This window comes from Amyelois transitella, chromosome 19 (genome assembly GCF_032362555.1).
Source record: "Amyelois transitella isolate CPQ chromosome 19, ilAmyTran1.1, whole genome shotgun sequence".
NCBI classification, from domain to species: Eukaryota; Metazoa; Arthropoda; class Insecta; order Lepidoptera; family Pyralidae; genus Amyelois; species Amyelois transitella.
Genome location: NC_083522.1, coordinates 6646640 through 6669778, shown reverse-complemented (window position 1 = coordinate 6669778; position 23139 = coordinate 6646640). Strand labels below are relative to the sequence as shown.

The following is a 23139-nucleotide window of genomic DNA, read 5'->3' as shown; positions in this document are numbered from 1 at the left end:
ATGTTGACCCACATAGCCCAGACAGGCAGATAACCCTTAAATTATATACATTGGGTAATATACATAAGAGGTCAAACTCGTTCTGCTAGTTCCGCGATCATCGCGTAGAAGGGAGATAAGTGGCAAAGCAAATACATTTAACTAAGCACACAGAAAATACCTACACTTTGTTATTGTCACTTATGTTTGAATAAGTAGATGTTTGACAAAATACCTACGTGTGCGATCATGCATACCTACATAGAATTTGACCATAGATTTATTTGAAACAGTTTGGATGTATGAACAATTAAAATAAGGTTTTATTTGCTGCTAGAAAAATGCAAAGCGATTACGATAGCTGAAGTCCATGGTAAAGTTCGACGTATTTAATTAGTTTGTTTACTACAACTTTATACTGATGTTTACGCAAAGCTAGAGGCATAATTTATGTTATCTTACCTTCATCACAAAGACCCATTGTTTCGGAAGTCACTTTACACTAGAATATAATTAAAAATATCTAGAAATTCCATTAAATTATTAAATAATAGAAGTAGAGCAATTTTAATTGATTTTGACATAAGATTATGGATATGACATTTCCAATTTGACATTTGTTTGACAAATCACCGGAAGAACGAATGAATGATTTAATACCTGTGGCCGGGGTTGCCCGATCAAACAAATAGTTTTGTGTAATAGAATAGCGCCATCTGTTGCAGTTTTGATACATTTAAACTTATAATACAATGCAGTAGATGTCGTTCAAACTACAAAATAAAAGAAGTTGAAGACTCTTGACTTGACCAATGTTGGATTTTTGGACGCAATTCGTAAAAGCAGATTACAGACACACCACACACATAATTTGAATGTCTCTTTGATAGCAAACATTAAGTTTTTTGATTCCTAAATAACGTTTGCAACGGCATGTTCAAGCGATTGTTTTTCTCAGTCAGATGTAAGTAGGTACCTACTCGCAAGTAGATTGTTCTAATACATATACAAAACCTATCCATTTCATGTAAATAATTATACATCACACAATTTACCAATAAAATACAAGACGACTAATTACATGTCATAGGTACTCACTTGTGAAGGCGAAACGTGTCAATTTCATAAGGTAGGTATGCTTTAAAAATAGGTAGTTGCATCTAGTAACTCTTAGTTTTCCGCAGAATTAGAGAACTAGGTTGTTTTATCCAATAAAAATATTTACCATAGTTTTTTCATTTTCAGTTTTTCAATTTACTCTCCATATTAATTTTACGTACTTGAAAAATTAAGAAAAGCATTAAGAGCTTTAAAAATGAAAATACCTAGTTGGCGTAACTTTATATCAAGCGATTGGTAGATATTGGCTGACGGACTTAACTTAGGTGATTGAAAGGTCCTTGGCGGATGCTGACCGGCAGAGACTTCTTTGTCGTTTTGTTATAGCTGATGTCTGAAAGGTGATCTGAATTTGACGAAATTTTCAATATAAAGAACAGCCACTATGCTTTATTTATAACTTTCTAATAAGTAGGTAGGTATAACTTACGTAGAAAGAATGATTGACTGACAACGCACATTCTAAACCTGTAGGTTCCCATATCTAGAGTAGGAGTGCATGAACAATGTGGATTTACTACCGGTTAGAAACTGAAATAATTGCGTTTTCTCCCTTTATGCAGGTAAAACCGGGCATTCTAGTATGGAATGGAAACAAATTAAATTCGCGCAAGTGAAGCCGCTGGAAACAGTTATTCAATACTGTATATAACAAATAGAATCAAAACAAACGAAGCAAATTATAACCCGAAGATATCTGGTTGCCGAGTCGCGACGAATATGATTAAATAGCAGTCTATTCCGAGAGCCATTCGAATATATTTTTGTGAGATATGGCCGACGGGTAAATAACAACAAAAATACCTATACTTATTATATAGATAGGCATACGTCTTGTTGAATGTGGGTCAAGAACGTGATTGGAGATTTTTAGAATCCCTGTATTTCGACGAATTATGTAAGGTTCGCCCACAGAAATCTAAATCAAAGGTAATCCTTAGACATAAGTTTAGAAGTTTTATTTATTAAATGATAAGGGAAGGTAAGTAGGTACTTAATTTTTTCGCCACAGAAGCGGCGCCCGTCCAAGACGCCCGTACATGCCCGAAGGGAGTTTCATTGATATTCACTTAGGAAGACGACGACAAGGAGGAGACAGAAATGTAGGTAAGGTTTACAGTATGGGGCCTTCCCTATATTGAAAGTATGTCTCTAGTAGATATATAGTAAAATAAAACTTGTATGACTTGTTCTATTTCATTTTTTTAAATATTGTGAATAAGTAGTTAAGTTACTACCTACTAAAGTAATTGTGTGGAATAACCGTAAATACTATAAGTACTCGTGATGCCTTCATAATTATATAAGTATTAGGTATAAGTCGGGTTGCCATCTCAAAATTTGGAAAACCGGACAAGACGCGTGAAAACCCCGGATTTTAGAGTCCGAAAGCCGGACATGTTAACAAAATCTTTTAAACATATACAATGCAATAAAAGACATTTGAATATTAAACAACAAATCAGAACATTTTTAAAGTTTAGACCTACAGCAATGTAAGCGGCCCAAATTTTTTTTATTTATTAATATTTTAGAATCCGGTCTACAAGTGAAACCTTCCCCGGACGCTCCCCGGATGCCCTCTAAACTAGGACAAATCCGGGGAAACCCGGACGGATGGCAACCCTAGGTATAAGGTAACATGTTTTTGTAATTGTAATTTTAAGAACTTAAAATTACAAATTCTGATACATGTGCTTACATTGATATACCTACCTACCTGCATTTGTTTCAGGGCCATAATTCACTACTTTGGGGTCTATTCACAAAAGTTGACAAAGCGAATTAAATATGCCTTATTTTGTCTTTTGTTTCACCTTTGTTGGAGAGAGGGAGAAGTCCATACCTACCACGCCTTATCGTTTAAAATTGCCGCTTGTATCCTGAGAGTCTATGCAAGAACGTTGAAAAATGTCTCTTCTACTCAACTAGGTAAAGGGTATTATAAGGCACCACCTAATTAAATACTACTGCTCCCCATACTTATTCGGCCGTGGTCCTACACATCAGGCGGCAGATGCATGCAAGCATTCTCGCTGTCACTGTCCTACGCCAACATTTAGTCTTACCAATATTATGCAACGATTTATATGGATCTATATATCGTGACGTCACGGTATTGGCAGGGTACGAAGCGACTCTTGTTGGCACGGAGCGTAATGCATCGGTCGTTCAATGACATGGTTCATTTATAACAGCGTTGTCATGACGCGATCCATTCATACCGATTCTACCAGGAAAGGTCTGTAGGAAGCAGTTCAGGTTTAGTTCAATGATGTGGCAGTTAAAGTCGCGCTTCCAAAGGATTTTGAATTTTCATAAAGAACGAATAATCCTGTGTACGGTAGCTTCTTGAAATGGAATTGTTCCGAAAGCGGTTTACAGACATGAACTGTTTAAAACTGTTTTTATTTAATAATTTGATTGCGGTGATGAGACGTTATCAAGTGTTTGTGGGCGAGATAAAATTTTTGCCACTACATAGGTACCTACTTGTTGTAAGTAGTTAGGTAATTAAGTAGGTTCTTACTGTATATTTACTTTACTTATGTTTATTTATCCTTTTGGGGCATAAAGTGCTGCTGAATAGTTTCATGATGGAATTAAGATTCAGATAGTAATAAGTTGACTAAGAAAAAAAAATTTTATGGCAATAGTATCATCAATAGGCTATGTAATATTATGACATCTTACAGAAACCCATTGTTTCCTTGTGTCTGTCTGTCCTGTACTTGTCAAGTCATTTCAAGGCAATCCACTAGAAGACAACTCAGGTGTGTATGTTTAATTACTACGTAAGATATATTTTTAGTGCCGTGTGGTTGCCGGCACCAATAGAAAATAATAGGACCACTACATCTCGCTCCCATGGATGTCGTAAAAGGCGACTGAGGGTTAGGCTTAGGTATAAACTTGGGATTTTTAGGCGATGGACTAGCAACCTGTCACTATTTGAATCTCAATTCTATCTTAAAGCCAAATAGCTGAACGTAGCCTATCAGTCTTTTCGAGACTGTTGACTCTATCTACCCCGCAAGGAATATAGACGTGATTATATGTACCTATGTATATATTTTTAATCGAAGCTATAATTTTGTTTTACATAAAGGCTTAGTAGATACCTAACTCATGTTTCGGCCGAGATTTAAGGTCTCTATTTGTAAATTGACGTCGTAGATGAAAACGCGCCGCTGCAGTGTAGTTTGTCTCGCCGCTTATTTTACACTTGCGCTTTAGAGTAGAAGTAGGTATCCAATACAATAACTTATGTACCTAAGTAATGTTTGACGTCAATAAGCAATATCTTGTTATACAATGCTGATAAGTAAACTCAAACTCAAAAATATTTATTGTTTAAATGTGTAGACATGCGGTTGGAATACATTATAATGGTAACAACAGTTTGCCCCTTCAGACGTGCAATATTTTCATTTTCAACATTGTTAATACCAACACTTTAACTTCTTAAGACAATAATACAATCATAACATTTTTAGTAAGTTAGGATGTCTGAAAAACAGTTGTTACCTATACGATGGAAATTTTGAAGTAAAAGCCTTCGGCCTTACGAATAGGATAGCCTTAACAGCTGATTGCATTTTAAAACCGTGTCCGAGTATTCTCTGGTGAGGTGAAGGTCAAATTACCCTTGCTCCTTCCTTTTGCAAAAGAATAATGGTAAAGCAAAAGTTGCAAACTAGAGATCTATTCGAGCAAATGGAGTTTAAAGTGAGGATTTTGAAGAATTGACCTGACTAAATAGAAAGAAAAATGTCGGAATGCGGGCCCAGGGCCTCGAAGTTTAGTCACTGGGAACAAACAAAGATCATAAAATAATCATAGTCTTGAGTTGACCGCAAATCTTCTCTATGGAGATATCGAACAGAGAAAAATCTTATTGTGAATAAGAGGAAGAGTTGCCAACTTATTTATTCGTTCAGTTTGTTTTGTATGTGCTTATGCTTACACCTTCCTACTTTATTTACAATCAATTAACATATTGTTATGGACATTATGTAAACGATCTTTATTTCAATAATGTGTATGACCGTGTTAGGTAGGTAGGTATTGTAAGCATACGACATAGCACATTCAGACATTTACCAAGTATAGAAAATATGAAGTATTTATTTAGAAATAACTTCCTATATGACTAAAATTTTATCTGTATCAAACTGTGTTATAAAACAAAAAAAAAATATATTTATATAACGAATCGTTAGTGTATAATGTTAGGCATAATGATAGATACTTTTCGCTGTGCATTTTTCACTGTCAACTTGCCGCTGAAAACCTACCCCAATTCTTTTGGTAATTTTTGATGGCTTTGTCCTTTAGTAGTTTCCTATGATATCTACAGTAAGATATGGTTCTATTTAATTCTGTGGAAAACCATATGGCAGTATGGCGTTAGTTGTAGAATATTCATACTTCAATGCTAATCTGATAGCAAAGAAAAACATTACTAACTTTTACAATTTGCTGTTTCTCTTCCCAATTAACTTGCAAAAGTCAATAAAAAAATATTGGATTCTTTTAGGCAATGGATTAGCAACCTGTCAGTATCTCTGAATATGAATCGCTTTTTTACCCCGTAAGGGATAATTGTCAATTTCTCGTCAAAAAATAGAAGACACATCATAGAAGATGAAAAATTAAAAATCATGGCACACATAAAATTCCTAGCAGCAAGTTGCCAAAAAAAATTGGCTTGTCTACATGGCGACAGTACTTAGCGTTATGTGAAAGGCGAAATCTTGAATTTCCAGTTATTTGAGAAAATTTTTATCATACGCATACTTACGCTGGCTTACCTACGTTAAATCATTTAGACTTCCGTAGGTTGGCATTGATTAATATTCGGGTATTAACTTCATAGAGATCTAAATTAATCAATTCATTTCTATGGGCCTTTAGCTTTTAATTAAATTAATACTGAGCAATCAACCGCTAAAAATGTGTGTATAAGAATTGAAAAACTGCCTTTCTCCTGGCGTTATACCCGGTTACATCCACACGTCTCTGGAGAAAAGCATGGGATGTACTAACATTTGATTTTGACCATCCCGTGCTTCCTGGCTAATTTGAGTCAGGTTTTTTTTACAGGAGGTTTTTAATGAGATTATTTGTTTTTATGACACTGACAGCGTTAACAGAGCCAATGAATATAAGCTCTATGATTATGAACAATGTAATGTTTCCTTTTGCGCCAAATAAAGATTTTTCTTTCTTTCTTTCCCTATTTGAGTCTTGTGACAGACAGTAGATTATGTATAAGATGGTCTACTGGGACAAAATGGTCTCACTTTGTCCCACCATGGGCCAACTCAATGGGGCTTGTGGGCCAATGATCGAATAGATTCAGAATGTCTTAGAAACGTGTTTCAGATGAAATAAGAGTAATAAGAGTTAGTTTTGAAGAAGACAAAACTGGATAAAACTGATCTAGTTATCAGTTATCAGCAGGTCGGTGTCAACGACCCTGCAATGTCATCGGTATTACGATAACTACTCTCAATTTCTTATTGTTCGCTTTACAGTTTAATTCATTCATATACCACAGTGTATAAAAACCACTACACCTTGTGCTGTGTATCTAATAAGTACTACTTCCTACCTATCTAGGTAGAAACCTGTCTTAGCTAAGTCTACTTTTAACTGAAATTTCCTAAAATCTTAACTTAGAACACTTTTTGCACCAAAGAAAATGAAAATATCACACCACCAAAAACATTATAAAATGGTTTTGATGCACTAATCGCTATAATAATCACATCCATTAAAACACAAGGATGAAATAAATCCAAACAAAACTTTCTCATTTGAAAAATGTATGTTTTCTTCTGTAAGTATAATATTTTTGGCACAATCTAAAGCTCAAACGAGACGCATCGTTACAGTTGCCCTATATCTAAAATGCTTTTAAATTTAGGTACATTACAAGAGAAAACTTTCCCAAATTTTATTACTAGTTGTCCGAAATTGAAGAATGGGGGTATAAAGAAAAAGAAGTTTGCAGCATTTGTGACATGTGGAAAGTTCATTTTTTAAGCATTTGTGACATGTGGAAAGTTCATTTTTTATAAAATATGTATTTTACATGCATTGCATTTGGCTGCCTGTACTACAGCCTGTGCCTACGTAAATCGGTAAAAAATTTATTGATCGTTAAAAATTATATCAGTTAGTTATTACACTGGGTGAATGTTACGGACCCGATCAAAAAAGGCCTGTCATTACGGAATCATTATTTTTCCATTAGACTTCGTCGCAGACGTTCAAGCATTGACCGAATCTCATAAACATTATTCACAACTTTGCAGATTTTTAACCTTCAAGCCTTCTGATTTTCTTTTCTTAGATTTTCTTCTTGTAAACATCGATGTAATTATCGATGAACTTTTAAACTTGGGATTCTTCTTTTAGGCGTAGGGCTAGCAACCTGCCACATTATATTAATCTCAATTCTATCAGTAAGACTATCAGACTGGTAAATATTAAAAATAAGTCGTTTTCGCTATTCATGATGACTAAAACGAAGATACTTAACAGGACGTGTACAAATGTGTTTACAATCTACAATACTACGTACGTATATCATACGTTATCGTATCTAAGTAGTAATCGCCATAAGTACATAAGCAATTTTATTATGATTGATGTGACACGGTCGTGCACCTCACTGCCCTATAAAATATCTTGCCCACAATATTATATCATCTTCAAATGAGAGTAATATGTTCCCATAGATTTCCTTTATAAATCAGCTTGGTAAGATCCCAATAGCTTGAGCGACCTTGCCAGTTTGAAGGTCTCTGAAAAGTCTTTAGGCTGAAGATTTGTATAGATATTAAGACTCCTGTTTGGAGTTAGGAAAGCCACATAAATCAAAATTCTTATTATAACATTTTTAGGCTTATAATATAAACTTGGAATTCTTCTTTTAGCCGATGGGCTAACAACCTGTCACTATTTGAATCTCAATTCATCAAGCCAAAAATCTGAACGTGGCCTATCAATCTTTTTAAGACTTTTGGCTCTGTCTACTCCGCCAGGGATAAAGACGTGACTATATGTAGGTTTGTATGTAACATTTTTTAGATAGATAGATATCATAGGAAATTAGAAATTAAAAAATATCGGCCTAATGTAAGTCGAAATTTAATATTTCGTGCAAAACAAAAGGTTCGGAACTTCACTTTGAACACATTTTAAATTTCAACCTTTACCTATAATACTTACATACCTAGCCTCCGAATAAATTGGCTGGGTTGGGACAGACGGACGTGACGAAACCCAAAGGTCTCGTTTTTTGTTCCGACCCCTAAAAAGGTTAATAGACAAATATTTAATTGCTTTTCTTTTCCCTTCATTCCCAATTGTTTTGTGACGTAGGTAGGTATCTACGTGTAAAGTCTAAAGGCATTCCATTCATTTTATCCCAAAATGGGTTACTTATCATTGACGGGATACTTTTTTAAGTAGATTATATTTCTGAAGCTTCAAAATATCCTAAATTCAAGTCAAGTCAAAAAACCTACATGTAATTTTTGCAACAGTTATTTTATTTTAAAAAAATGTACTTATCTACTTAACAAATAACACTTTCAATGGACGCACGAAATATGTACCTATGTTTATCAAAGTTAGATTATATTTTTAGTTTATATTTTCAAGTCTTACTAATTATTAAAATGGTAAGTAAGTAATCATAAAATTAGGTACGTAAAATCTGTACATCGACATTATAGCAACCTAATTTAACAATCATCTATCAGAATGATTTTACTAAGAATAAAATAATGCGGGTATTAAATCGTAATTGAAAAAAGAAGGCGTGGGTGAAAGGAGTTCGATATTAATAGGATAAAATTGCGGATATTGATAAAAAATAATAAGGCAGGTACTTAAATCATTATCTGCTGCTTACCTATATGATAGACCGAATTTGTGGCTTTATTTGGTACGATACTTAAAACAAACATAGCTCTTTTTTCAAATACTTACATCATAAAGCACTCACAATCCTTTGGAATTAATTTTCTGCTATTTATATGTATCTTCAAAACAAAATCCTTGTTCAATCATTATGAAGGAGGACCAAGTTCGCAAGAACTTTTACGTCCCCAAGCGAAGGAAGTGTTGTTTTTTAAAATAAGTGCGAATATACTTTTCCAACTGTTTTTTAATTATTAGGGCTCCTCGTCAGAAAAAAGATAGCTAAGGAGTGAGAGAAATAGAGTGAAGATAAAACTGATGATAATAAAAATCGTAAGTGATGCCCAACAGAAGTAGGAAATTAAAATAATCGAACACACCCCTAAAATATGGAAAGGCACCTCATAATGTGTAATGAATTACAGATTCAACCTTGAGATGAGACATTTGACTTTTTCATGCTACTTCAATTGTGAAAACAATAGATAATTGTTGTTGTGATTAACATCTTCGTCGGAATTAAAAGATATGATATTGGTGTATCAGTCCTAGACAGGTTATGATAGTAGGTCGTATTTCAAAACGTAAATAAACGTGGTACCTACTTATGTAGAAAATATGATTAATTAGGTATTACTATTATTTTTATAACATTTTTTATTTCTTTTAGGCAGCAACGTTTAACTATGACCTTATTCTATCTATTATGAACGCTTATCTGATATTTGTCATTGAGTAATCCTCGTGTTTGTATGGCATCATAAACATGCTTATCTTATTGTCTAAAACAAAAAAAAATTACTAGTCGCCTTTACTTACCTAAGAATTTAAAATGAAATAACCTTTGATGCATTCACCTATGTTAATTTTGTTTTTATGTGTTTACATTCCTTAAATGCAATATGTCGTCATAGCGTCAAGCTAAAATTTTCAGGCTAGCTAGGTACACAAAAGTTGAAAGCAGAACATTAAGGCACAATGCAATTATTATTGGGGTGAGTAAGTGAAGACAATGTCTCATTCACTAGAGCGTGTATTGTGTCCTGCTAAAGAAGAAAGACTTATACAAAGTTTTGGGCATATAAGTAAAACAATTGTTTTTTATTTGTGTGAGTGTGGCAACAAGAGTGGCCGAGAGGAACCAAAAAAATAATAATTTAACCATCGACGCCGAAGCTATCAAACCAAAACCAGATAGGTAACGAAAGTACTTACTTTTTTTTTATGAGCTACTTCTCGTTCGAAGCTGGGAGCTATTTCTAGTAATATTTCTTAAGTGATTTACCTCAGCAAATTGAACATTTCCATTTAATGATATTTTTGCCTATAATCAATTAAGTACTTAATTATGCTTGCATTTATTTATGGCGCAAACAGATGCAATCCTATGCAATCTATGTTTAAAATTAAATAAGGTAAATTTTATTGTTTTTTATCATGTTGAGTTATTAATGTTAATTTTGGTGGCAACGGCTTCTTGTTCAACCACCGAAACACTAATTATGTTCCGGCCACCCGGACCACTAAAACTCATTTGATATCGTTCTTGTAATACCCAATTATTTTTGTCAAAAACCGCATTGTTTCCACAGCAAGTTGCGATATATCTTCGAGTGGGTAGGTAATGATCCTATTATGAGTTGCGTATTGATTTTAAGACTTCAGAACGAACGAACTATGAAGTTTAAATTCTTCTTTCTAATAAAAATCACACACTTTCTACACTCACTAGGTTCATTTCATATTATCAGTATTAATTTGCAAGGTAGGTTACATAGATAAATCTGAAAGCCTAGTTAAAGTTTTCCTAACAGTTACTAAAGTCGTGACGTAATTTATAATTTTCATGAAGTCTTTATCTCTCCACAACACTTTTCGCCTGCCCGTTAGGGAATATTCACACCGGTAGTACATACCTAGTATTTGCAGAAAGCTGTCCTCTAGCCTCATCGTCGACGACAGGAGGTAGTCCGTCCCCTCCAGCTCACTCGGTGCCAGCATATCGCTCCTCATTTTCACACTTACTGCCACACAAATTGAGTCCAATTTAGAACATCCGCTATCTGAATCCCATTTAGCACTTCACACGCGGTAAAAGTCGCGTTACGTCACATCGAGGTACGGAGTAAACACGTTTTTATTTATTTATTCACTGGTTTTGTACAAGTGAGTGCTGGCTGGCGACTTGTGGAGGTGTGTTCGAGCCGGGCCCGGAGTTCGCGTGTGGTTGTTGTTGGTATGATAAGACAGAATGCGCGGCCGCGGGACGCGCCTCGTCAGTGACATGCCGCCGCTTCTATCCTCACAGCTGATTCGCCCACTATAAATAATACGAAAATATTTGGATGCAGTTTGGCGGTATCGGATCTGTCAGATGGATTGAGCATTTCGAAACATTTATCATCTTCTTGAAGGTTGTGAACTGGCCGATAAGTAACTACGATACTTACAATTGTTAAGATGATGTTACATCGATACCTAGGTAACTTTCATACCAATATCACCTTAAAATCATATCTACCTACATACATACATAATTAATCACGTCTATGCCTTGACATCGCCTAAAAAACTAATCCCAAGTTTATAAGCGCCTTTATGCGACGTCTATGCGAAAGATATGGAGTAATCCTATTCATTTTTCCCTTGGTGCCGGGAACTACAAGGCATTACCTTAAAAAATGGGAGGAGACAGACAGAGCTTGAGGTCCATCAAATTGCAGGTGTCACACCTATCTATTATAGTTTAATTACTTAAATTATAGACTTATTGCTGGACTATACCACGCGAGTGAGGCCTTAAACAACTGTCAACTTAAATTTTTGATAAACTTTAAAAGAAAACTACCATGCACACTTTAAATCAAGTGGAAAATAATGAACATTAAAATACAGAAGACAATAAATAACTATATCCCTACCATGGTAGATACAAACTCGATGCAAGTCATACGCGTGGCGTGGTACAGAAATTAGAATTACCTACCTACCTACTTAGTAACATGCAATTGATCTCGAGGACACCATGCATTCAGCTAGTAACAACATTGCATTCAATCATCAATTCACAACGAATCACAAGTGATGCACTAATATATCATTTTAATACTGGATTGTTGACGTATGATTTGAAAAGAAAAAAGTTTTTATCAGAAGCAGTAAAGAAAGTAGCGGCGAGTCATGTTTATTGATAGAAATCCCGGCATAAGTATAAAACATGCCGTATCCCGGGATGTTAGTCAAGTGGAGAAACTACTATTTTAAAAGCTACTTCTAAGATCTAACCTCGCTATTAATTTTGTGTTTATGAAAGGCTAGCTCAGCCGGCATGACATAAGACATCAAGGGCAATTTCTGGGATATCTGTTCTGTCTTAATTAAGTATACTAAGGAATAAAAATAAAAGAAGTTAAAATAGTGCCATGTGGTTCCCGGCACTTTAGAATAGGATCTCTATCTCTTTCCCATGGATATAGCAAAAGGTGACTAAGGGATATGCTAATAACCTTGGGATTTTTCGTTAGGCGAACTTCAAACATGTCACTATTCCATCTTTGCATTTATGAACGAGGCGGTTCAGTCTTTGCGTGACTGTTGGCTATGTTAACACCGAAAGGGATAAAGACGTAATTAAATGTATGAATGTAAAAGAAACACACATTTTCAACTAAATTATCCCAAGGTTTAAAACAATTTATATTGTCAAGTTGAATCTAACACAAAATGCAGTAAATTGACAAACGAGTCTATTACTACATGGCTACGGATTATGTTCGAAATAATTATGACAACCCAGACAAGTACCACATTCTAGCACTTGCTCACCTACATTTTTATTCTAAAAGACTGGGCCCACAGATTATAATTATGGAGGTTTTTGTATCTGAGAGTACGCATTTCTATGAGTAGAATTTATACCGTAAATATTAATGTACTAAAATGTTTGGGAGTTGAGTCGTTTAGTTAATATTATTATTATAGGTCTCCCACATAGATTCATTGTGCAATGATCGTAATATCTTCAGTCTTTTTAATGGACAGTGAATTGCCGCTCTACGCTTAATTGTAACTCAATGGCCGAACCTGTTTTAAACACGTGTACTTAGCATTTATCATTTAATTTGTAGGTGCAATGAAAGTCGAATTCCCATTTTAATAAAAAAAATATATTTTATGTTGTCCATGTACTAAGTATATACCTACATATCAATATTTCAAATGCGAAAGTTTGTGAGTATGTCACTATGGATGTTTATTACTCTTTCACGCAAAAACTACTGAACCGATTACGATGAAATTTGGTATATAGGTAGCTGAAGACCCAGAATAACTTATAGGCTACTTTTTATCCCGGAGTTCCCGCGGGATTGATAGGGTTTCCATGCGGACGAAGTCGCCTCTAGTATATGTACCTATAATAAATACACTATCAAAAATAACAACACAAAAAAGAATCGCTCAAATTATTATTAGTATAGATATCTTTCCACTTTATCCAAATACCTATTCTAACTTCATTATCCTCTTATCACATTATGACGGCAAAATAAATTTAACATTACCAAACAATGCGAATGAGCCAAATATCTACATAACTACTGGGTTGCATAACGTAAATTATCTGTTATTTTCGCAAGATACCAGTGTCTGTAGCGGTTACCAAGACTTTGCAAATCCTGTAGGTAGGGTAGATAATGAGCTGATATAATAAAAGTAAGTACTCATACATATGTCTCTCATAATACTGACAAAGGTATATGCATTTAGTTTTATTGCTAACCGATGCTCTAAAGGCAAGAGAAAACGTTACGAAGAAACTTGTACATTCATATACCTGGATATGTTACCATAATGTCTGGGTTATATTCCCCTACAACGGTTGCAGACGTCAGGCGGGAATCGCTTCGTGCAAATACCTGACTTACCTTCCCAATTCAGCCTCCATAATATGGCACGCGAGACACTCCGAGTTTCTCTTCAAAAATCATCAAATGCATTACCCTTATGTTATTTACCTTCCAGTTGGTTTAACTTTCCGAGTAAGAACATTGTCAAGATTGTTAACGACAGAACTGTCTAAACAAAGGCAATGTTTTCTTTAAAGTGTTTATATTCATAAGCGACAGGGGTCGCTCTTTGACCCTATCGTAACTAAAATATAGGTAAGTTCGTTCAGCGTGAATATTTTAAACTTTTTAAGGTAACATGTGACGATATTCATTTCACATGGTCTATTAATACGATTATCATCGATTTAAAGACCTCATCACACAGTTATCGTTGAAGATAGGTTACCTACATTTCATTAACGGGAAGATTTATAAAAACTTGTTTTCACATTCTTGCAACCAGATGTGTAACCATGATCCAATATGGGTTAGTTACCCCTGTAAAAAAAGGTCGCGGTGGCCAGACGGGAGTCGCTCCAAGTAATACTTGCATTCTCAAGGAACGTAGTCGAAGACGTCCAGAAAGGTGACGCAACGGTTACCACGGATTTTAGCCCGTATTCCCGTGGTTATTAGAGGAAATTTAACGGTTGTACAAATAGAGATTTGTACAACCGTTAAGGAACCAGCCAAATATACAAAACTCTTAACCCAGCAAGTCTGCAGTTTCGTCGTTCGTCAGTTAGTTTAGATGACAAATTTTTCCTCGAACACTAGAAATACAGTGACTATTTAACATAAAATTGAAACGTTCATTAGGAACTCGTAATGTAATGTATTTTTGAAGTCGATGGCAGTCACAATGGCCCGAAATGTAATTAAATCATAAATTATTAATGAGCGTCAATCACATTACAATGCTAAGCAGTTCAGTTACACACAAAATTTAAGGAAAGACGATTCTCTTTAGCTTATAACTGTACGAATGTTATAATTTATATACTACCTCGATCAAATCCAGGACGTTCTGATCTGATGAAAGGTCAGCGTCTATTTATGAATATTGACAAGGCATATGTCTATTATTTTAATACCTTCCTATGACTTCGCTTAACCTTTACGTTAAAGGGCGGGAATATATATGCTTTGTGTACGATCGTGCAGATGCCCTCAGGTCAAGAGTAGCCTACCTATTCATTAAAAAGATGCAGATAGGTCGTGATTACGTTTGAATACCCTCAAGTGTCATGAATTAGATTGATTAAAATAAAAAGTTCAAAGTCATAATTTATTATCTTAAATCTTTACAATAGTGTAAAAAGTATAATATAAAAATACCTTAAATACAAAGTTTCAGATCTATGACACATAATAAATTCTTATTAATAAAAATATAAGGCACATTATGTGAAAATAATCTATAAAAGCGTGATACATTCATAAAAGCTCTTATTTAATCATGATATGACACATTACATTCTATAAAACTAACACTTAGTTCCTAACTTAAGCCTAGGTACAAGTGGCGAAAAACGGTCGATAACCCGTTATTTGTTCGTGATATATCGGCCCATAGACTAAGTCTTAAGCCATAAGCCGGAGATAAGGCAAATGATAAGTTGCTACGTTCAGTTTTTTTTTAGCAGCTCCAAATATTCCTCGTTCGATTAGTGGCTATACATCCTCAAATTGGGTGTATTCCTTAGCGCCTACGTCCGATACAAAATATTGCGCTATCCAGCTCTTTAGGGTTGTATTATAATGAGCAGAAGACAACATATAAATAATATAAGAGTAGAAAGGAGGACGTCCCTGGGTGCGAAATTTGTAAAGACTTAAACCTGTAGGTTAATTCACAAACATTAATAAGGCATATCTCTTGACTAAATAGCCCTATTTAAAGTTCTTGAACAGACAGAGTCTGCATGAAGTAGAGTATAGAGTATGATGACATTTGTAAAATATTGGGCAAGACATAAATGTGAATAGCCAAAGACCGGCTGACACTGTTAAGCCGGTTCACCAACAAAGTCACTGTGAAGTGACCAATACCCAACTGAGCTGAAGAAGATGCAGTCCATCATATTGGTTCTTAACTTGTCCGAGTACAGGTGGCGAACAAACAAAAGGTCACTGACCGTTTTCCACATGCCCTAGAAAAAGACTTTACATACACAAAAATAGGCACGATGACATTATATTGTATTACTATTTTGGCACTTTGGAGATTTCGTGCATGAATATAAATATAAATCTACCATAAAACTATGTAGGCGAAATATAATCTCAATAATTTAATACCAATTCGTAAGGACGGACCGATTACACATAGATTAATTTCGAAATAGATAACCCACTTTTTAATCTGTGATAAAAAATATCAAATTAGAATTGTATGTTTTGAAAGACGACATCAATACTATTTCTTTCCATAGTAACTTACATTATATTGCATTATATAGAATTATTTACTTAGAACTGTCGCCCAATAGTTACGACTAGCCCATCATAAATTCTGTATTTTACTACAGATATATATAAAATGTTTGTACAAAAAAACCCTTAACCTTTTCATATCTACTCCTTTTACGTTCATTTTACACCGGTCGCAGAAATAAATGTTTAGGTTGACAAAACGGGAATAGTTGTTACTAAAAGCAGTCAGTACCTTTAAATATTTCAGAAAAGTGGAACTAAACATTAGCTAGTTAAATAAGGAATATTGAATAACTATTTCAAAAAAATCATTGTGACACATAGAAGACGCGACGCCATTTATTCGCGCGAAAACTATCGCTGTCCCGTTTCACTTCATAATTAAAAGGGAAACAGCGATATTTTTTCGCGCGATAAAAACGGCGTCGCGCGTGCCATGGCTACGTGGGTTATTATCCAACTTTACCTCCATTTATGTGGAAAATTTTTAAAGTTCTTCTGTACAATTCAGTCCCTCTAAATATTGAATGTTTTTATTTGTACTAAATTTGTATGTACATACCTAAATTATTTATAGTTTATTAGAACAAAGAACAAATTACACTATTTCTCAAAAAATTATGATAATGCGTGTAACAATATGCTAACAACTTTTAATTGCGAATGCACTATATGGTTACTAAAGCTATTTCTCAAAAGTTTAAAAATCATAAAAGATAACGTTCACATGTAAAACATTTAAGTAGTCACTGAAAAACATTACTTCTTACTACGAAGTACAATTGTAAGTGCAGGCAAAGTTTGAAGGCATCTTTCATTATACCTGACCTTTTTAAAAAGTTTATATTCAACAATGAAATCTTGCCCAGTTAAAAAAAACAGCATAAATAGTAAAGGAAGTGTTGAAAAATTCATTAAAATAATGTGGCAGTGGAGAAATATATCTTTTTAACTTTCATATTTTCTAGACTTCGCTTGCTTTTTAGGGAATGAAGATATAAATTTTTCTGATTTTTATGATTCATTATGAGAACCATGGTTTGAATGTGAAAGTGTGTGGAATTGTGAGGATTTTCACAAAATCGTTTACACTAGAGATGTTATTTATTTATTTAAAACTTTGTTGCACAACAAAAATGTACAAAAGTCAGACTTAATGCCGTTTGTCATTCTCTACCAGTCAACCAGCTGACCAAACAGAAAAACTTTAAGTTGGTGGTGTGACAAAGTTAATGTTAGCACTTTAATTAAAAATAATTGGAATCATTATTTGACATGACCTTAACCCAAGTTTAACAAGCGAAACCTGGTGGTAGAAATAAATATATGTACCTAATAACAAACATCTCCATTAAGACCCAATCTAACTAAATCCATGGTAATCACATATTAGATTTTCTTGACACATACATTTTATATTTGTATGGAAACCAATATTGCTTTCCAGTATTAAAAGCTTTCTAAAAATAAATAATACTACATCTATTTCTTTAAGTAATAACTAATTTTGATGAGGCTTATTACACACTTTTCAGTATCATTATGTAAGGCTAGGTAAACTAGTACACTTAGTTATTTGAAATAGAGTGATTCAAGAGAAAGGTTTATATGTATAAATGCTACCCATGCGAAGCCTAAGTAAACTATAATTTTGAACGTAATTTTTTTACGTTAATAAATTATTTTACATTTTAATTAATGTCTTGACATTAAAGTAAATTAAGAATCCAAACTGATTTACACCACAATACTTTAGAAACTAAAAAATGTGTTTTTAATGCCAACTACAACACTATTATACTATTAATATATATAACATCTACAATCCTATACTGACTGTGTGTCAACTTCTTCCCCATAGTCCAGGTCGTCATAGGAGAGGTCATCGTCCATTATAACTGGAGAGCTTTTGCCGCTAGGACACGCCAAGCACCTGAAAATTAAAACATATATCAATTAATATCCATATCCAAAATTTGACCTCAATCCGCCTGGTGGTACGCAAGATGAGGCCCAAGGTGGTGTACGCAAGTAATGAACGAATTCCAAATCACGAATTGATATTCAGAAAGCGGCATCTTCTAAAATACCAATTCTTAAATTTACAAACGATGTTAGAACATCATAATTATATGAATAAACAATACACATTGCAATTCCATTAAAAATTAAAATTTATATTTAAACATATTCATAATTTAATGGAAATCCATCTCGATTACTGATACAACAGCATAATTAATAAATTTATGACGTGAAGTTGATATTTTCCACCACCTGTCGGTTATTTGATATTCTCTAACATTTATATATGCAAATCAACCTGCGCAGGTGTCATCTATCTAAATCTATTTCTATATTATATTCTTCTTAAAGCAATGTATGCTCCCGACATTATCATTCAGCCAAACAGCTGAACGTGGCCTATCAGTCTTTTTAAGACCGTTGGCTCTGTCTACCCCGCAAGGGATATAGACGTGATTATATGTATGTATTGTCACGAAAAATTCGTTTTAAATTAAGGAAATAATTGGCAAATTTATACTAGTAACCCTAAAGAGTTGTAATTTATTTTAAATTGTTAATTAGTTATCATACACAAATAATCAATGGAAATAGAAAAATAATTAAATATTCGTAATAAAGTTTTCACCATTGTAATCGCCGTTGAAATCTTAGACTCTGTCTACTCCGTATGAAGACGTAGTGATTATTGAATAATGTCAACATTAAAAATTTAGATATATTACGTCTTTGCACGTTTGAAGACAAAACAGATGCTAAACATAGTAAAATTAGTAAACAGGATATTTTGAGTTTATGTTTTGGTTATCGGATACTCAACCTATTTTCCAAATATGTTTTATTTATTAAATATTGCGATTATTGAATGAGTTCATTGTTATTAAATGTGATTTTAGTAAAAGTAGATGAGGACTACTCAACCTTTATCTAAGAGTTGACTAAAGAAAAGACACTAAAACTACCCTATTACTTATTTTTATGTTTCGTATTACTTTTTTTTCGAAGGCGAAGTCAATGGTTGCCACCAAATTTCGATTTGCCAAGATTGGATAAGACACAGTTCCAGTATATTTTTATTCATGTTAACGATCTTATTAAACTTTGTAGTACCAAGTCAAAAAAAAGACGACTATACATCAAGATATTGAACTAATTTATCATTCAAATTAAAGACTGTCCTCACCTGCTCTCATTGATTCCGTAGTATAAGCATTTTTCTCCAACACATTCACAGCAACCATCATGGAACCATCTGGAAAATGAAAAAAAAAAAAAAAAAAACTGTTCAGAACAAATGTTACTGTGGCTCATTCATAGTATAGATTTTTGATTGGATTTGATTACGCCCGTGGCTCGACGCGTAAATCGAAAATTCTTGTCTAGCATAGGGAGATCTCTTAAGTATATTTTTTGACAACATAAGGAACCTACATGCCAAATTTCAAATATTTGGCTAGACACAGCAGTTTGTTTCGTGATGATGCCAGTCAATCATTTAATTAACGGGATAGACCTTTAATGATTGGCACTCACCTCAAACTATTGGCGCCCATGGAACGGCATGACGCGCGGCACTTATCACTCGACATGCATTGAGACAAGTATGCCACAGTGCAGTTGAGGGTTATGATGTCCCGACTCACTGGTTCGGATTCCTGTTCGATACTCTCTGTAACAGAAAAATATTTTTTATTTTATTGAGCAAGAAGATATTGAGGCAGGTTGGGGAAAAAGTATTGTTTCAGAAGGTATAGAAGTTCACGTTTGAATTATCAAAAGGCTTATTATTACTTCCGCTCCATATTAGAAGGACGGTATAGTAAAATTTATTTATGAGTTATTAGATGGAAAATAATAATATTATTGATAGTAAAATGTATTAATACAAATAATAAAAAAAAAGCTTAAAAATTGTCATTATGCAAGTAAATAAGAAATATTTATCCTTTCTATCTCTATTTCCACATAATTTTAAAAGGGTTTTGATATATGTAGTAATCAGTACAGTAATTTTCTGGGAAATGGGACCATTGTGTACAATGCATGCAAAGATAAGGGAGTTTCGCAATATAACTCTCAACTGAAAATGCAATACAGAACAAATTCCATATTATATCATAACATAACAACAATAACAAATTCCTAGTAATAACTTTCTATGCAAAAGATAACATTGATCTGCTAACTGTGAACAATGGATTTGTTAAAATAACAACTATTGTGAAGTGCTTTAGTGGATTTAGACCTCACAGGTGGCACCCTGCCGTGATGAGTCATTAGGGTGGAATGCCATTCTTACCTGCTCTGGCAGTGTTTCAATCAGTACAAATAACTATTTTAATAATTATTATGGATTCATGTGCATCATTGTGATAATACTAAATCTTTTTTTTATTATTTATGCATACCTGCTCTGGGAGTGTTTCAATGGATTCATTTGCATTATTGTGATGATACATAAAAAGGTATTTTTTTAAAGTATATCCATACCTGCTCTGGGAGTGTTTCAATCAGTACAAAAAATATTTTAATAATAATTATGGATTCATTTGCATCATTGTGATGATACATTAAATATATTATGCAAACTATTTGATTACATTAGATAAATAAGCATTTATTGCAATTTGAATCAATTAACAATGCATATTGAATCTATTAAAAATATCATCAGGCGGAATTATTTTGTCTGAACTGCTTTGCTATTTCAATTGTTAGTTTTTTTTTATTTTATTTTAAAATACTGGTAAGTGGTAGATGGAAAAAAGCATTTTACATTTAACTATGTAAAATAAAATCTGCAACTGTTTCTTTTTTAAATTATTATCACAAATTATTAAATGCTTTATTTATGTCAAAAGAAACTTACGTAAATGATACACCACTTGTTTTTCCGATGCTGGCATATACTTTGTTAGGTCAAAGTCCACAGGGTATGTAATGGATATCCACCTCTCGCGTGGGTCTGCGTCACTTGTCAATGCGGTGAAAAGTCCTGGCACACCATCCACTAACTCTTCTACATACGAGGACTTAGATAATTCTGTGTGTGTGTCATTTGGCTTAGGACACATGTCTGTAAAGAAAATAATTCATTAATTAATATAATAGAATAATAAAACAGTCATCTGGCTGTTGCTCAGGCCTAATGCAATTATATTGGGACACAATTAGAACTATATTAATCTCTCTTTCATCTCTGTCTCTGTTCGGGACCTGGGGTCACCTTCCATCTTAATAATGAATAAGAACTATATTAATGTTAAAGAGGCAGTTTCACTCACATGGTGAAGGTTTACATACTTCTTTCTTATTTATTTTTATTAAATTGTAAAATTTTATAACTAAATGAAGCATTTAATGGTGAATTGAACTGAATTCCTTACCAACACAGCTGCAGCATTCGTCGTACAGGTAGCTGAGACAGTTGAAGCAGTCTTTACAGCATGAGCAGTCCTTCAAGTCACACTTACATGACTGCGTGAGCATACACTTGGAAACTACACTAGCACATATAGCTTCATTACACGCGTAGACTATAGGTACCACGCAAATTAACGCTAAAGCGAAGTAAAATTTACCAGCCATAGCGAATATAACAACGCAATTCACTAATAAACACAACTGTGGAATTTGAGCTTAAAAAAATAAACACCTCGGAGAGTGGTTAGCCTCCAGAACTACGAAACTCGAGTAAACTTAGATGTAATGATTGAAGTCCACTGAATAACTTTTACGGAATGAAAAATGAACACGCACTAAAGTGATGATTTGAATTGTATTTCTAACAATACACTAAAAACAGGTAAATAAAGTATGAAGTAAGCTTCGAACAAAGTTGCCCTTCTCTTCACGTTCACATCACAGAAAAAGTTGTTTTTGAATGAATGATATCAAATAAAAATTGAATGAATGAGAAACCTCCAGACAGAAACGATTATCAGGGTTGCTATTACAAAAAAAAAATAGACTTAATATCTTTTTAAATCAATTTAAATAAAGTATTATTTTATTTAGCCTTTTAATAAGCAAAACTTTAAACAACAGTATTTAATATATTTTAAATTTTAAGGATGACTATATAAATATTGTTTTTCTAATAAAAGTAATGAAACTACTAGCGATGTTCCAAATGGCGCGAAATAAAAAATATATAGGTACCTCCGTACATTGTCCTGCAAATATTATACTCAAATTAAAATTGCAATAAATTGCTATGCATAGTTTCCTAACTATTTCGATATTATATTTTTGTATAATACCTAACTATTTATTTCGAATGAAATATTTTAACCACGTAGATTATGTAGGTGTGTAGTTAAAAAATTTAGATGGTTACAAGTTCTTATCCACACTAATATTATAAAGAGGAAAACTTTGTTTGTTTGTTTGTTTGGTTGTAATGAATAGGCTCAAAAACTACTGGACCGATTTTAAAAATTCTTCACAATTCGAAAGCTACATTATCCACGAGTAACATAGACTATATTTTATTTTGGAAAAAAATAGGGTTCCGTAATATATTTGGATTTTTCGGACACAAACTGAAAAAAATCAACCAAAAAGTTACTTATTTTGCGTACGCTGCCTAAACTACAAAAGATAGAACCATAAAATGTTTTAATTAATTGTAGATCTTATAAATATCTACAAAAAAGTCCGCGACACACTATACCTATCTATGTCGAGTGAGGCACAACAACCACATTCTTATTTAAATATCTTGAATTTTTTTTGGTCTACATTTAAACGC

General features: G+C 33.6%; 2 protein-coding genes across 3 annotated transcripts in view; both read right to left on the bottom strand.

Moving 5' to 3' along the window:
- LOC106132686 (transcription factor HNF-4 homolog) overlaps nt 1–11292 on the bottom strand; it is a 43065-nt gene extending 31773 nt beyond the window's left edge. The window contains exon 1 of one of the 2 annotated variants that reach the window (XM_060949669.1): nt 10953–11292. In XM_060949669.1, the coding sequence (XP_060805652.1) occupies nt 10953–11049 (97 nt within the window). In that variant the 5' untranslated portion in view covers nt 11050–11292. Of the gene's footprint in view, nt 1–441; nt 601–10952 lie in introns of those variants that run through there. The other variant, XM_060949671.1, reaches the window with a different exon arrangement.
- Nucleotides 11293–15201: 3909 nt separating this feature from the next.
- Nucleotides 15202–22262, bottom strand: LOC106132784 (protein twisted gastrulation-like). Its single transcript, XM_013332315.2, has 5 exons — nt 21773–22262; nt 21256–21462; nt 19920–20055; nt 19570–19638; nt 15202–18294 (listed from the first exon to the last, which is right to left on the bottom strand). Exons 1-5 carry the CDS (start codon nt 21972–21974, stop codon nt 18189–18191), a joined length of 720 nt encoding a protein of 239 aa, XP_013187769.1. The 5' UTR covers nt 21975–22262; the 3' UTR covers nt 15202–18188.
- Between the last annotated feature and the right edge of the window lie 877 nt (nt 22263–23139).